General features: G+C 34.9%; 1 protein-coding gene across 1 annotated transcript; it reads right to left on the reverse strand.

Moving 5' to 3' along the window:
• Positions 1-226: 226 nt before the first annotated feature.
• On the reverse strand, positions 227-12,205 carry LOC113100849 (uncharacterized; the record flags this gene model as incomplete). The annotated part of the gene is given in 6 exon segments (XM_026265371.1): positions 227-694; positions 697-5,427; positions 5,791-6,325; positions 7,538-8,710; positions 10,391-10,412; positions 12,051-12,205. Coding segments are annotated over 6 exon segments (7,069 nt in total), but the record flags the coding sequence as incomplete, so codon positions are not given.

The following is a 12,205-nucleotide window of genomic DNA, read 5'->3' on the forward strand; positions in this document are numbered from 1 at the left end:
CATCCTCACTTGTGTCATATGCAGCACCACGTGTTTTTCCATGGAAATAGTACCCATCAAGACACACTTCATTCTCCACATTGTTTTGGTTTCAACCATGTCTCTGTTACACATATCATATCTGCTTCAAAGTATCTGTTATCTTGGCGAATATCTAATATATGTGGGATTAGTCCTTCAACATTATGTAACATCATTTTGTATTTGAAAGTTTCTGTTGTTTCACATGGAAGAATAAAAGGAGGCATGTTTTGTAGTGCTTGCTCAATGTTATCTTTTGCAAAAATAACGTTTTCTTTGAAATCTTCTATGATGAGCCCATCAAGAGAGGTCACTCGACTTAATGCTACATATGCTTGTCCTGCAGCAAATATCTTTTTCATTGAAACAACAGCTTTGTCCACTGTTAGGCCTTGTACTTTATGAACTGTGCAAGCCCAAGCTAATCTGATAGGATACTGCCTTCTGACACCACCATCATTGGTTACTTTCTCTTCTTCAGGTTCAATTGGTGTTGCTTTCTCCAGTCCAGGTTTTAAACACGGATGTTTGGCTCTTGCTTCTTTACCAACTTGCTCATTGTCAAATTCAATATATATTTTTGAGGGAAATGTTTCATTATCATCATAACAGAATTCTTTAATTGTGCCAAAAATTCCATTCACAAGACCGTCTGAAACATTAATATTTTTATAAGCATTATTCGAGCATCAATAGCTAATTCAAGGGATTTTTCTAAACAGCTGTTATGAACCCTGAAATGATGCCCATCTTTTTCTTCCATTCGGCCAGTTTTAGCATTTCTCTCAAAGTCTTGTGCTTTCACAGTAACTGTGTCTGAGCATAATTTATGCAGCATATGTATGTTGTGTACATCAACTTCACTGTTTGTTGCATAAATGTGGATGTCTGTACTATCATCACCATCACCTGTTTCACATTTTCTAAGCATAGCAACATCTCCTTCATGCATTGGTTCATCCTTTTTACGTAGTCTTAAACGACTTAGTAATTCAGCAAATTCTTTGTCCTTCTGCCTCATGATCTCTGTGAGTTCAACAAAACTAAAGTGAGTTTCCCAAAGATTCACACCGTTAACGGGTTCAGTATAAAGAGGTTTTCCTTTGACAGGAGAAAGTTGATAAAAATCTCCGACTGCTATTACTGAGACTTTTCCAAATGCTGAATAATCTCCTGTTTGTTTGATTTGTCTCAATCTGCCATGAATATATGCCAAAAGTTTATGATCAACCATTGAAATTTCATCAATTATTAATATTTGCAGTTTTCCAAATTTTGCTCTCAAGGAATTAATTTTTTCGTCACCAAGTGGCTGATATGGCAATGTAGCATTCGTTCCAATAGAGAAAGTTGAATGTATAGTTTTTGCACTAATGTTAAAGGCACTGACACCGGTCGGAGCTGTTAAGAGCACATGTGTCTCATCTGGGTTTTCTGATAACTTTGATAGAATGCGAGAGGTTTCATAATACATAGCTTTAATCAAAACTGACTTTCCAACTCCTCCAGGCCCAGATATGAACACATGAAATGGTTCTGGGTTTTCACCTTGTACTTTTGCTAGACACCACTGCCGCACTTTATAAAAGATTTGTGACTGTTTCTCATTCAAAGAACGCAGCAAACACATGGCATCTTTCTTTGTCATAGCACAAGGATTCTTTTCTAATGTGAAACCATGAACATTTGGTAATAGATCAGGAATGACATCATCACCTTCCTCTGTTTCTATTGGTTGTTCTTTTCTAGTATCTAGACATTCTAAACGCTCAAGTTCTGCTTCTGGACAGATTTGGGCCCATGCGTCTTCCATCGGTCCATGTTGTTCTAAGTCATCTTGAGCTTTTTGTATACTGTCTGCTTCTTTTTCAAATTTTGACCTGTTTGTGTCCACTATGATTTTCACTGACTCAAGTTCATCATTATACAATGTGACAAATCCAGTCTCATAAAACTCCTGATATGAAGTGAAATTTGGTGGTTTCAGTTGACTTTGCAAAATATGAGGCAAAAATAACTCCAAAATACTTTGATAATAATTTTCAGGATTTTTAGTTGGGGAAAAACGAGCATATCGTACGACTGCAAAATCTGTACGAGTTCTTTTTCTCACAAACCCCATTTCATTTTCCAGTTTTACTCGGTCTGTGCATGACTTTTCAGATTTGGACAGAACTCTGTATTCTGATGCAAAGGACGCTAAACACATTCCTGTAAAGTCTTGAGTTTTTGGACGAGCTCTGTATCTGTCTGTGATGCTTTTCATCCATATTTCATCATTGTCAGTTTCTTCCTTTTCAGCCTTTTTATTTATGATATTTAAAGGTAAACTCATTTTTACTGTATTAAGACCAGTTGGAATGAAAACCACTTTCCTCGATCCTTCTTTTAATCTCATATTAGTCAAACGATAAACGCTCTCTTGGGCAGACACTTCTCTATTGTGAAGGAAAACACTTCCAAGTTTTCTTAAAGCTTGTTTTGCATCCATATTGCCATCTTTGTGTGCTTCTTTCTGTGCATTTGCCAGCAGCAATCCCATTTCTCTCTCTGCTTTGGAAATGTAGGAAACTATATACACTATGCAAGAGTAAGCATCAACAACAAACTGTATGTCCATGTTTGCATTCCAGCATCGCAAAAGATCTTTATTATACTGATTTACCCACACATCACTTGGTTTCCTTTTTAGCACAACATTTGTTTTCTTTGTCATTTTGTTATAAGCGCATTCAAATATCTCTTGATTTATACCAATAGATGCAAACAAAGAGTCAACAGAGTCAAAGACAGCATCAGTGTTCAGCAAACATTCTCTTACTCTTTTCATTATAGATTCAGCTAATTCTTTTGATATCTCTTTAGAATAGTTTACTCTTTTGTCTTTACTTTCACATTTTCCATCATCTGTTGTATTTCCATTCTCATCTGTTTGTCTGTTTCTTGAAATGAAAGTATTTTTGCTAGCTGGACGTGGAAAGTTAAATCTACATATAGTGCCTTTCTTTCTACATGTTTTTGCATGTCTTTTGCTGTGCTGTTGGACAGTGCTCACAATTTCATGCATTTCTGTTTCATCTTCAGGTGGCATTTCACAAGTGACATAACGATCAACAAATGCTGCAACTTCATCATCGTCCTCTCTGTCCACTTGAGGTGCATTCTCAACCCAAAACAGACAATGTGTGTGAGGTGATCCACGTTGTTGAAATTCAATTCGATAGAAATAATCTATTATTTTTCCAATAGGTTGAGCTGGTGACATAATGACATCTTTCAGAAAACAGTGGAATCGATGATCAAACATTCTGGCAGCAGTTACTGGGTTTCGTTTCAGCATCCCACATCTATCAGACCAATCCAGTTCATCAATAGGAGTTTGACAACCCTCTTGTTTCACAATACACTGCAATAATTCTGGCCATCGCAAATCAGCTGAGGAAAATGAGCAAAACCATGTTGGGATCCCAAGTTGTCTCACCATTGCAAACAAATCCTTCTGAACAGCTTGCCAAAAAACAGGACTTCCTCTCACTGGCCTTAAAAACTTGTAACCGTCATCATAATTTAAAATCATTTGAAGTGAATCTTTGTTTGTCAGCATTTCTGAGGTAATTTTTCTTTTGTTGCTTGAATCATAGCCTTTCCTCAAAGCAATCGATACATTAGACATAATTTGATTGAGCTCAGACAAATATTGTCCATAAAAGATGTAATCGAGGTTTTGGGCAAAACGTCCATCTGCATTTAAAATTCTGTTGTTTAAATACCTAGACAGTGTTAATTTCTCAGGTCGTGAATCGTGAAATGTGCCTTTTCCTTTTGGGAACAAAACTGGAAAACATTTGGCCTCATTAGTTTCATCCATTAACATTCTCACTGGATTATTGCCTTCTGCTGGTGCAAGTGACATAATGCCATCAAAGTGTTGATCTAAGACCTCTTGAGCAATGTCCACTGGCTGCAAACATGAATCCATAAATAAACCATGCTGCTGTCGATCATGAAGTGTTTCATCACTCATCTCATTATCATCATTGTCAATGTTTTGCTCTTCGTTAATACGCACATCCTCACAATTGTCCAAATCCATATCATTGTTTTCAGTTTCATCAGTCAATTCCTCTTCTATTTTATTCAGAGGATTAATCCAAGTCTTGTTAAACTCAACATCTGTGTACCATTTGTTATTCTCCTTTAAATATGTCAATGCTGTTTTAATTTTATCACTATTCACAAATTTATACTCGTAATGCCCTTTGTATGTCAGTTTTCTCTTAAGCTTTATTGGTATCATAAAATCATTTTCTGATCTTGGTAAAACATTCACTACTTCTGAAACATTAGATGGAATGCACACGACAGGGCCACAAATTCCATTCTGTCCTCCTCGTGGCAAAGCCAGCATCTTCATGAATGGAATATTCATTCCTATTAGATGTTGCTCAAGAGAGTTTAAAGAACTCAGTTCAGTGGGAATAGGATCCAAACTTAGATTATTTGCTACACTTTCAGCTGGCATTTTACCTTCATAGATTTTTGTATCACATGTGTGACAAATCCATAAAGACGCAGCAGGACTGTTCTTATAGACACAGTTTTCTCTACAGTCTTTATTACACTCATGCAGATATTTCAGTGTAATACATTTTTCTGCCATACAACCAGCTTGGATTGATTTTTGAAGATATTTATTTTTGTTGCATTTTTTTACCTGCATTTTAAAGCAGCAACGATGACATACTGAACAAACATATTCAGGACCTGTAGATATCTTTTGTTTAAACTGTTCAATTACATAGTCTATCTCTTTCATTTTTAGCTGTGATTTATATTGTCTTTCAGCATTTCTCATTTTTATATTATTGACAAAAGTAAAATCAGTTTTATATTTCTCAACATTGTAATTTATAACCATCTCTTTGTGTGTTTTATTTGAATTATATTTTAAAATGCTCATCTTTTTGACCGACTCTCTGTGTTCTGTGTCTTCATTGTATTTTTGAATGCTCATCTTTTTGACCGACTCTCTGTGTTCTGTGTCTTTATTATATTTTTGAATACTCATCTTTTTGACCGACTCTCTGTGTTCTGTGTCTTCATTATATTTTTGAATGCTCATCTTTTTGACCGACTCTCTGTGTTCTGTGTCTTCATTATATTTTTGAATACTCATCTTTTTGACCGACTCTCTGTGTTCTGTGTCTTCATTATATTTTTGAATACTCATCTTTTTGACCGACTCTCTGTGTTCTGTGTCTTCATTATATTTTTGAATACTCATCTTTTTGACCGACTCTCTGTGTTCTGTGTCTTCATTATATTTTTGAATGCTCATCATTTTGACCGACTCTCTGTGTTCTGTGTTTTCATTATATTTTTGAATGCTCATCCTTTTTACAGATTCTCTGTGTGCTGTATTTTGATTATACTTTTGAATACTGAACTGTTTGACAGTGTCTTTATGTGCTTTGTCAGTATGGTACTTTTGGATACTGTATTGTTTTACAGCCTCACAATGCAAATCATTCAATTTGTATTTATCTGTGCTGTATTTGCGTATTTTTTCTTGATGCCATTTGTTTTCTTCATACTTTTTAGTACTGCATTTTATTTTTTCCGCTTTATAAGTTTCATTCTCATAATATGTTTCCTTAGTTTCCATTTTTTTCTTTTCTTTAAAATCATGATCACGACTATATCGCAGTCTCTCCTTATAAAGCTTACGTGGGTCTGAGCTAGCTTTTAAATGTATATTATACGTTGAACTTTCAGAAGATGCTTTACAAAAGCAAGCACAGGTATTGTTGTTGGTTTTTACACATACAACCACTTCATAATGACAGCTATTCACATGCTTCAAATAAATCCCATGGTGTTGACAGCTCTGTCTAGAGGAGATGTTTGAAGATTTATATTTAAGCCATTTCTCTCGAGTATATGTAAAAATGTCTACACCAATTAAATCACTGGCTGCTTGTATTTCCATCTCTGTCGCCCAAGTTCCAACATATTTCATTCTTGATGTGGCAATGTACTCTGGTACAGAGCTGTATCCTCGTCTGAGATTCTGTACATACTTTTCTTCATTTTGCAGTATGTGTGTAACTACAGCCCGTCTCACTTTTCTGTGTTCTTCTTCACTTCCACTTACAGCAAAAGCTACTGCTCTAAAAAAGCAATTACCATCGGCCAAAATACTTTTTGTTTCACAAGGTTCAGCCATGTCAACAATCTCGTTTGGATTATTGTCTTCTTTTATGATGTTTACGATGTTTAGCTTCAAGCAAACACTCTTTTGTTGCTGTAATGTCAATGGACTAAACTTTAAAGAAACATTGACAGTTTCTGAAACAAATTCAACATCACTTGAATTTTCTTTTGTTGGGTATAAAGAAGGCGTTTCTGTTTTCTGTTCTACACACGTTTCATTCCCAGATATCTTATCTGTGTTTGTGACAGAAGTCAAAGATTGACTGCAGCCAACATCAGCTTCCATTTCTGACACAGCTTTGCAGTGTAAATCATTTGATTTGTATTTGTTCACACTTTTCTTCACTTTTCCTTTATGCTGTTCATTTTTCTTGTATTTTTTATTGATGGATTTCATAATTGAAATGTAAGTTTCACCCTCATGTAATCTTTTCTTTGCTTTCATTTGTTTTTCTTCATCCTTATGTAATCTTTTCTTTGCCTTCATTTGTTTTTCTTCTTTGAACTCTGTACTATTGCTGCAGTCAAGTTTCTCACTAGAATCCTCAAGTGACTTTAAAGACACATTTGATGCTAGATCAGACAGTGAATGTTGAGATGGTGATTTACAAAATAATACACAGTTACCATCCTTGCTCTTTCCACATACAACAACTTCATAATGGCAGCCGTTTTCATATTTCAAATATATGCCACTGTCTTGACAACCATGTGCATTAAAGGAAGCATTTGAAGATGAAAATCTAAACCATTTCTCTCGACTGTATGTAAATATGTTTGTGCCAATTAAATCACTGGCTGCTTGTATTTCCATCTCTGTCGCCCGATTTCCAACGAATTTCATTCTTGTTTTGGCAATGTATTCTGGTACAGAGCTGTATCCTTGTTTGAGATACTGTACGTACTTTTCTTCATTCTGCAGAATGTGTGTAACTACGGCCCGTCTCACTTTTCTGTGTTCTCGTTCTGATCCACTTACAGCAAAGGCTAATGCTCTAAAAAAAGAGTTTCCATCTGCAACAGTCTTGCTCGTTTCACAAGGCTCAACCACTTCAACAGTCTCAGGTGGATTGGACTCAGATGGTTTTACAATGTTTGCAATGTTTAACTTTAAGCAAACACCCTTTTGTTGCTCAAATGTTAATGGACTAAACCTTAAAGAAACACTAGCAGTTTGTGAAAGGAATGTAACATCACCAGCATTTTCATTAGTTGGGTATGGCGTTTTTGTTCTCTGTTGTGCACAAGTTTCTTTCACAGATGTTTTGTCCATGAAATCATTCAGAAATTGACTGCAGCCAACATCAACTTCCACGTCCGACTTCTCACCTTCACTCTCACTTACTGCTGGACCAGCGTTCTCGATCACTTGCCAGAATGGCCGGTTTTCTCCAGTCATAACCGCGTTGACCCCAGTTACCTCAAACTCATGGTAACGTGCATTTATAGACACGGCAAGTTTTCGGAAATGAACGATCAGCGAGTGCAAGTTACGATGGTAAACCACTACACTCTTACCGTCAGCTACACATCTGCCATCACCTCGTCTTGAATGTGGATCAATCACTGCATACCAGGAACCTTCTCTGACAGCTGCACATATGGTTAGCTTAATATTCACTAAAACAGTATCAAACCTCTGGAATGCTCGATTTACTGCTTCATCAAAAGACATAGCATACCCTTGTAGTTCCCCATCATATTTATTGATACCAAACAAGCCAGTCAATGTTTCACCATAGTTTATTGAAAACCGACAATCTTTCAGAGTGTGTGTGTCTGGTAGCTCATGAACAGCTATGAAGCCGGATTCAGGATCGTTGATTTTCCCTGCGTCTCTCATGGCACTGTACAGGTCATTTCCGTGGTTCAAAACAGCATTCAGGTCACTTCTCGTCCACTGCAACACACTTTTCATCTTACACATCATAATTGCAGTTAAACTGTTTGCACCACATTGACTTCCCCTATTCCGGCCAAAACGGTAATCTCCTTGATGGAAAGAGCCACTGATGTACGATTTCTGTGGACACAAATCAGAAACAGCTTTCATGGTCATGTTAACAGTACTATTATGATCCGTGTTTTTAGCAACATTGTTTAGACCACTTGTTAGACCACTTGTTAGACCACTTGTTAGACCACTTGTTAGACCACTTGTTAGACCACTTGTTAGACCACTTGTTTGACCACTTGTTAGACCACTTGTTAGACCACTTGTTAGACCACTTGTTAGACCACTTGTTTGACCACTTGTTTGACCACTTGTTTGACCACTTGTTTGCCCAAGGTTATGACCACGGTTATGACCACTGTTATGACCCAGTTTTATAGCCCCGTTGTGATGTACACAACGTTCTGTTACTTCTGCCAATTTTTTAAGAGGTGGCAGAGCCTCTTCAGGATCAGCAGCCATCCGGTCTGCCATCCTCTTCTTTGCGGCCTGGGAGCGCCGGGCTTGCTTTGTGCGAGGCATCTGTACACACAAAAACATAAAAACAAATTAAATTACACATTACTACATTACAATTCACAAACAGTACAATTCACAAACAGTAAAACAAGATCTTCTATTAATGATGATAATTTTGCATTTCAATGTTTAATTTGGTATTTATCAGATACAATGTTTTTATATGCAAAGATTTTAAAAATATATAAGCATGAACTTTATTGGATTGTAAAATGTTTTGAGTTTAAAACTACATAACTGAATAATAACTGGCAACTATTTAGATGACACATCAGCTTATAATACCAACACAGAACTAAATTAATTTTACGCATATGTAACAAAGATAATATCATTAATCTACATAGTAAATGTGCTTGTAAATAAATTGTGTTTTAGAGAACATAATGTGAGTACACTAATACCATAATCAGCAATGCTCTGAATCCCCAGAAATAACCATATATCTGAAACACTTCTAAAAGCAACCAGATTGCATGACCCTGTTTTACCACTAGATTTCAGTATAACCAAGTTTTTTCATTTTATTTACATCTTTATAACAGTTAAGACCTTTATCCTCTTATTAGATTTTAAATACATTTCCCCAATTTTCTTTTATTGACAAAACACACAATGCCACATCCTGCCCGGAAACATATATAGTGAATACATCTATGATATACATTATATGAGTTAGAAAGCAAAAGTTTCTCTCTCTAAATTAAAAATTAATATAACAATAAAGAATTTTTTTTCTTAACAGATAAGACAAATGTTCTGCAAAGACAAACATTAGTTTTCCTAATTTACATTTACATTCAATTGCATGCTATTGTTCTTTTATAGTTGCTACTCTCATAAAAAGAATTTAATTACATGGTGACTTTTAAACCTAAATTTAACATCGAACAACAGATATTTCAGCAAAATGTATATTTTTGCTCTCAATTTGAACTCTTTGTCTGTAATAGACTTGGTCAATGTGTCGTGTTATAGCTGGGTGGAGTTGACGTGGGGGAAAACAATCGTTTCCCCCTGACTGGAAAAGCGTTGTGTTAACCCAGTATAGCCTACGTAGAATCATTTCTGAAACATGGAAAAACTGAACCTTACTGTCCGGACAGTATCTGTGACAGGACAAATGAAACAACAGGATTGCCAGATATGTTATTTTCTCGTTAAAATATATGCTGCTCCTCCAAACATCACATGACAATAGCCTACTTCATTCAAAGACTGGGTGATGTATGAAGTGGTTTATTCAGTGTTCAGAGTATGTATTCATCAAATAAAATTACCATATAACATTATTGTGCTATGAAATAGATATACATTGCACATGGCATTTAAAAAAAAATATATAAGTTTGTTTATGCTAGAATATAAACGTGTCAATAAATGGCTCCGCACGATCCTAGCTTAGGAATAGGGTCTTATTTTTTTTTTATAAATATAGGATTTGTATTAAATATATAGGCTATTCATTGAGTGGAATCAAAATCGAATCAAATTGAGATTGCGAATCAAATTGTAAAATCTGAATCGATATCCAGCCCTACTAATCAATAATGACATTCATTGTTGATAATTGCAGCCATACAAATAATATTGTAAAACATTCACAACTTTATCCAAATGTTTGCTTATACTATACACTATTGACTGTTATCACTATATTTTATCAAAAAAGTAACATCTTACCTCAAAATCAGGTTTCAGTCTTCTGCAAAAAAAAAACAAAAAAAAAACAATTTGATTAAAACAAAAATATTACATTTTACAAAAATATTATATATTTTATATATTGTACTCTCAGAATGCACAACTGGTTTCATAGTATCCACATGACTCTATGGCACATCGTTTTACATCATACCAATTTATAAATTTAAGTGATTTTAAACTATAATGTACTCGCAAGTTCTCAGAGACAGTCTTCAGTCAATGACCACTCAACCAAAGAGAACAGTGTATTTCACACATTTTTTTTCTCTGTGGTCTTGAACTGACTACTAGATTTTTTATATCGACTACTAGATTTTAGATTTTTTTCACAATACAAGCAAATTACAAAAAAATACAACAAAAATTACCCTACTTTCAGTATCAGTTAATATAACAATAGAATGAAAGTCTTAATAGAATTGTAATCTGTGCATGCATTAATTAAATATACATTGATTTTTATTTCAACTACTTAAGTGCCAAGAGCAGCAACTTTTTTACTTTATCTCAAGGACATAAACTACAGAAAGAGTATTAAGGAACTGACACTTTAAAACCTCATGCACAGATCTAATTCGAAATTAAACCTGAATATCACAACAAAAATCAACAAGGTAAAGAGCAATTGCACTGGAAAATTCTGCCTGTGGGTTAAAAATACCATAGTAAAACAACTAAATATAAATATACATTCAAGTAAATATAATATACATTCAAGCATTAATAAAGATAAGTAAACACTCAATAATTAAAAGAGAACAAATAAAAAATTACCAATTGCAAATATAGATACAACTGAACAAATATATGATTGAAAAACAGTGTTTTAAGATTTTCAGGTATTCAGGTACAAAAAGCTGTAATTCAGGTGTAAAATAACAGTACACTTTTAATAAATAAGGTACAAAAACAGTTACAAAAGTTTAGTCAAGAACGAGTGAATTTTTCTCTTTGTCCTTTGAATACTGTTATTGTAGAGACAGCCGCTCCTGTCACTTTAAGACTTGGCCAATACGCCTGTAGCACTGAAGACAGCGCGCGAGCAGTCTCACGCTCACGTACTTCACATGTACATAGACTACATCATAGAAAACAGCGCTAGTTTGAGTTTAATATCAATTTTACAAATCAAATTTTCTGTGACTGCACTTCAATGTGCATAGAAAACAGCGCACGAGTTGAAAGATTTAACATATCTTTTTCTGTGAGTGAGCTGTGGATGTGTACACAGCAGACAGCACAAAAAAACGCTTTCGTTCCATTCGTCAGCACAAAAAACGTCGTCTTGCACTTGAATTGTATAAACTCATATTGAAATACTCACAAAGGAAACGATAAGAGGAATCGAAATTTTAACAAATAAAAATTAATTAATTTAACTTTTAAACTAATAAGAACAAACACAACACCAAACATGTTTCAAACAGTAACTTATTTCTTGTTCTAATCAAAATGCTGGCCAGATGAATAAGATTAATTTATCACTATAACAAAACGCTGTCTTTATACAATTAATCACAAAATACAACCACAAAATATTCAAACAGACAAAAATCAACTTACACTGGCCTAAAAATGTTAAATATGATACAGATTATGAAGATTGCACAAAGAACAACCACACCGCATGTCTTACCTTACCAGAAAGTAGAGAAAATGGCTTCCTTTCCGGTAAAAAACGGAACAATACAGCACGCGCCCTCTAGTGGATGGCAAAAAAGTCAAAATGCTCAAGTTTTCTGGGATGTACTGTTTTAAGGGGCAAGAAAATGCCATTAGCTTAGATTAAAA

This window comes from Carassius auratus, unplaced genomic scaffold (assembly GCF_003368295.1).
Source record: "Carassius auratus strain Wakin unplaced genomic scaffold, ASM336829v1 scaf_tig00217366, whole genome shotgun sequence".
Lineage (NCBI taxonomy): Eukaryota > Metazoa > Chordata > Actinopteri > Cypriniformes > Cyprinidae > Carassius > Carassius auratus.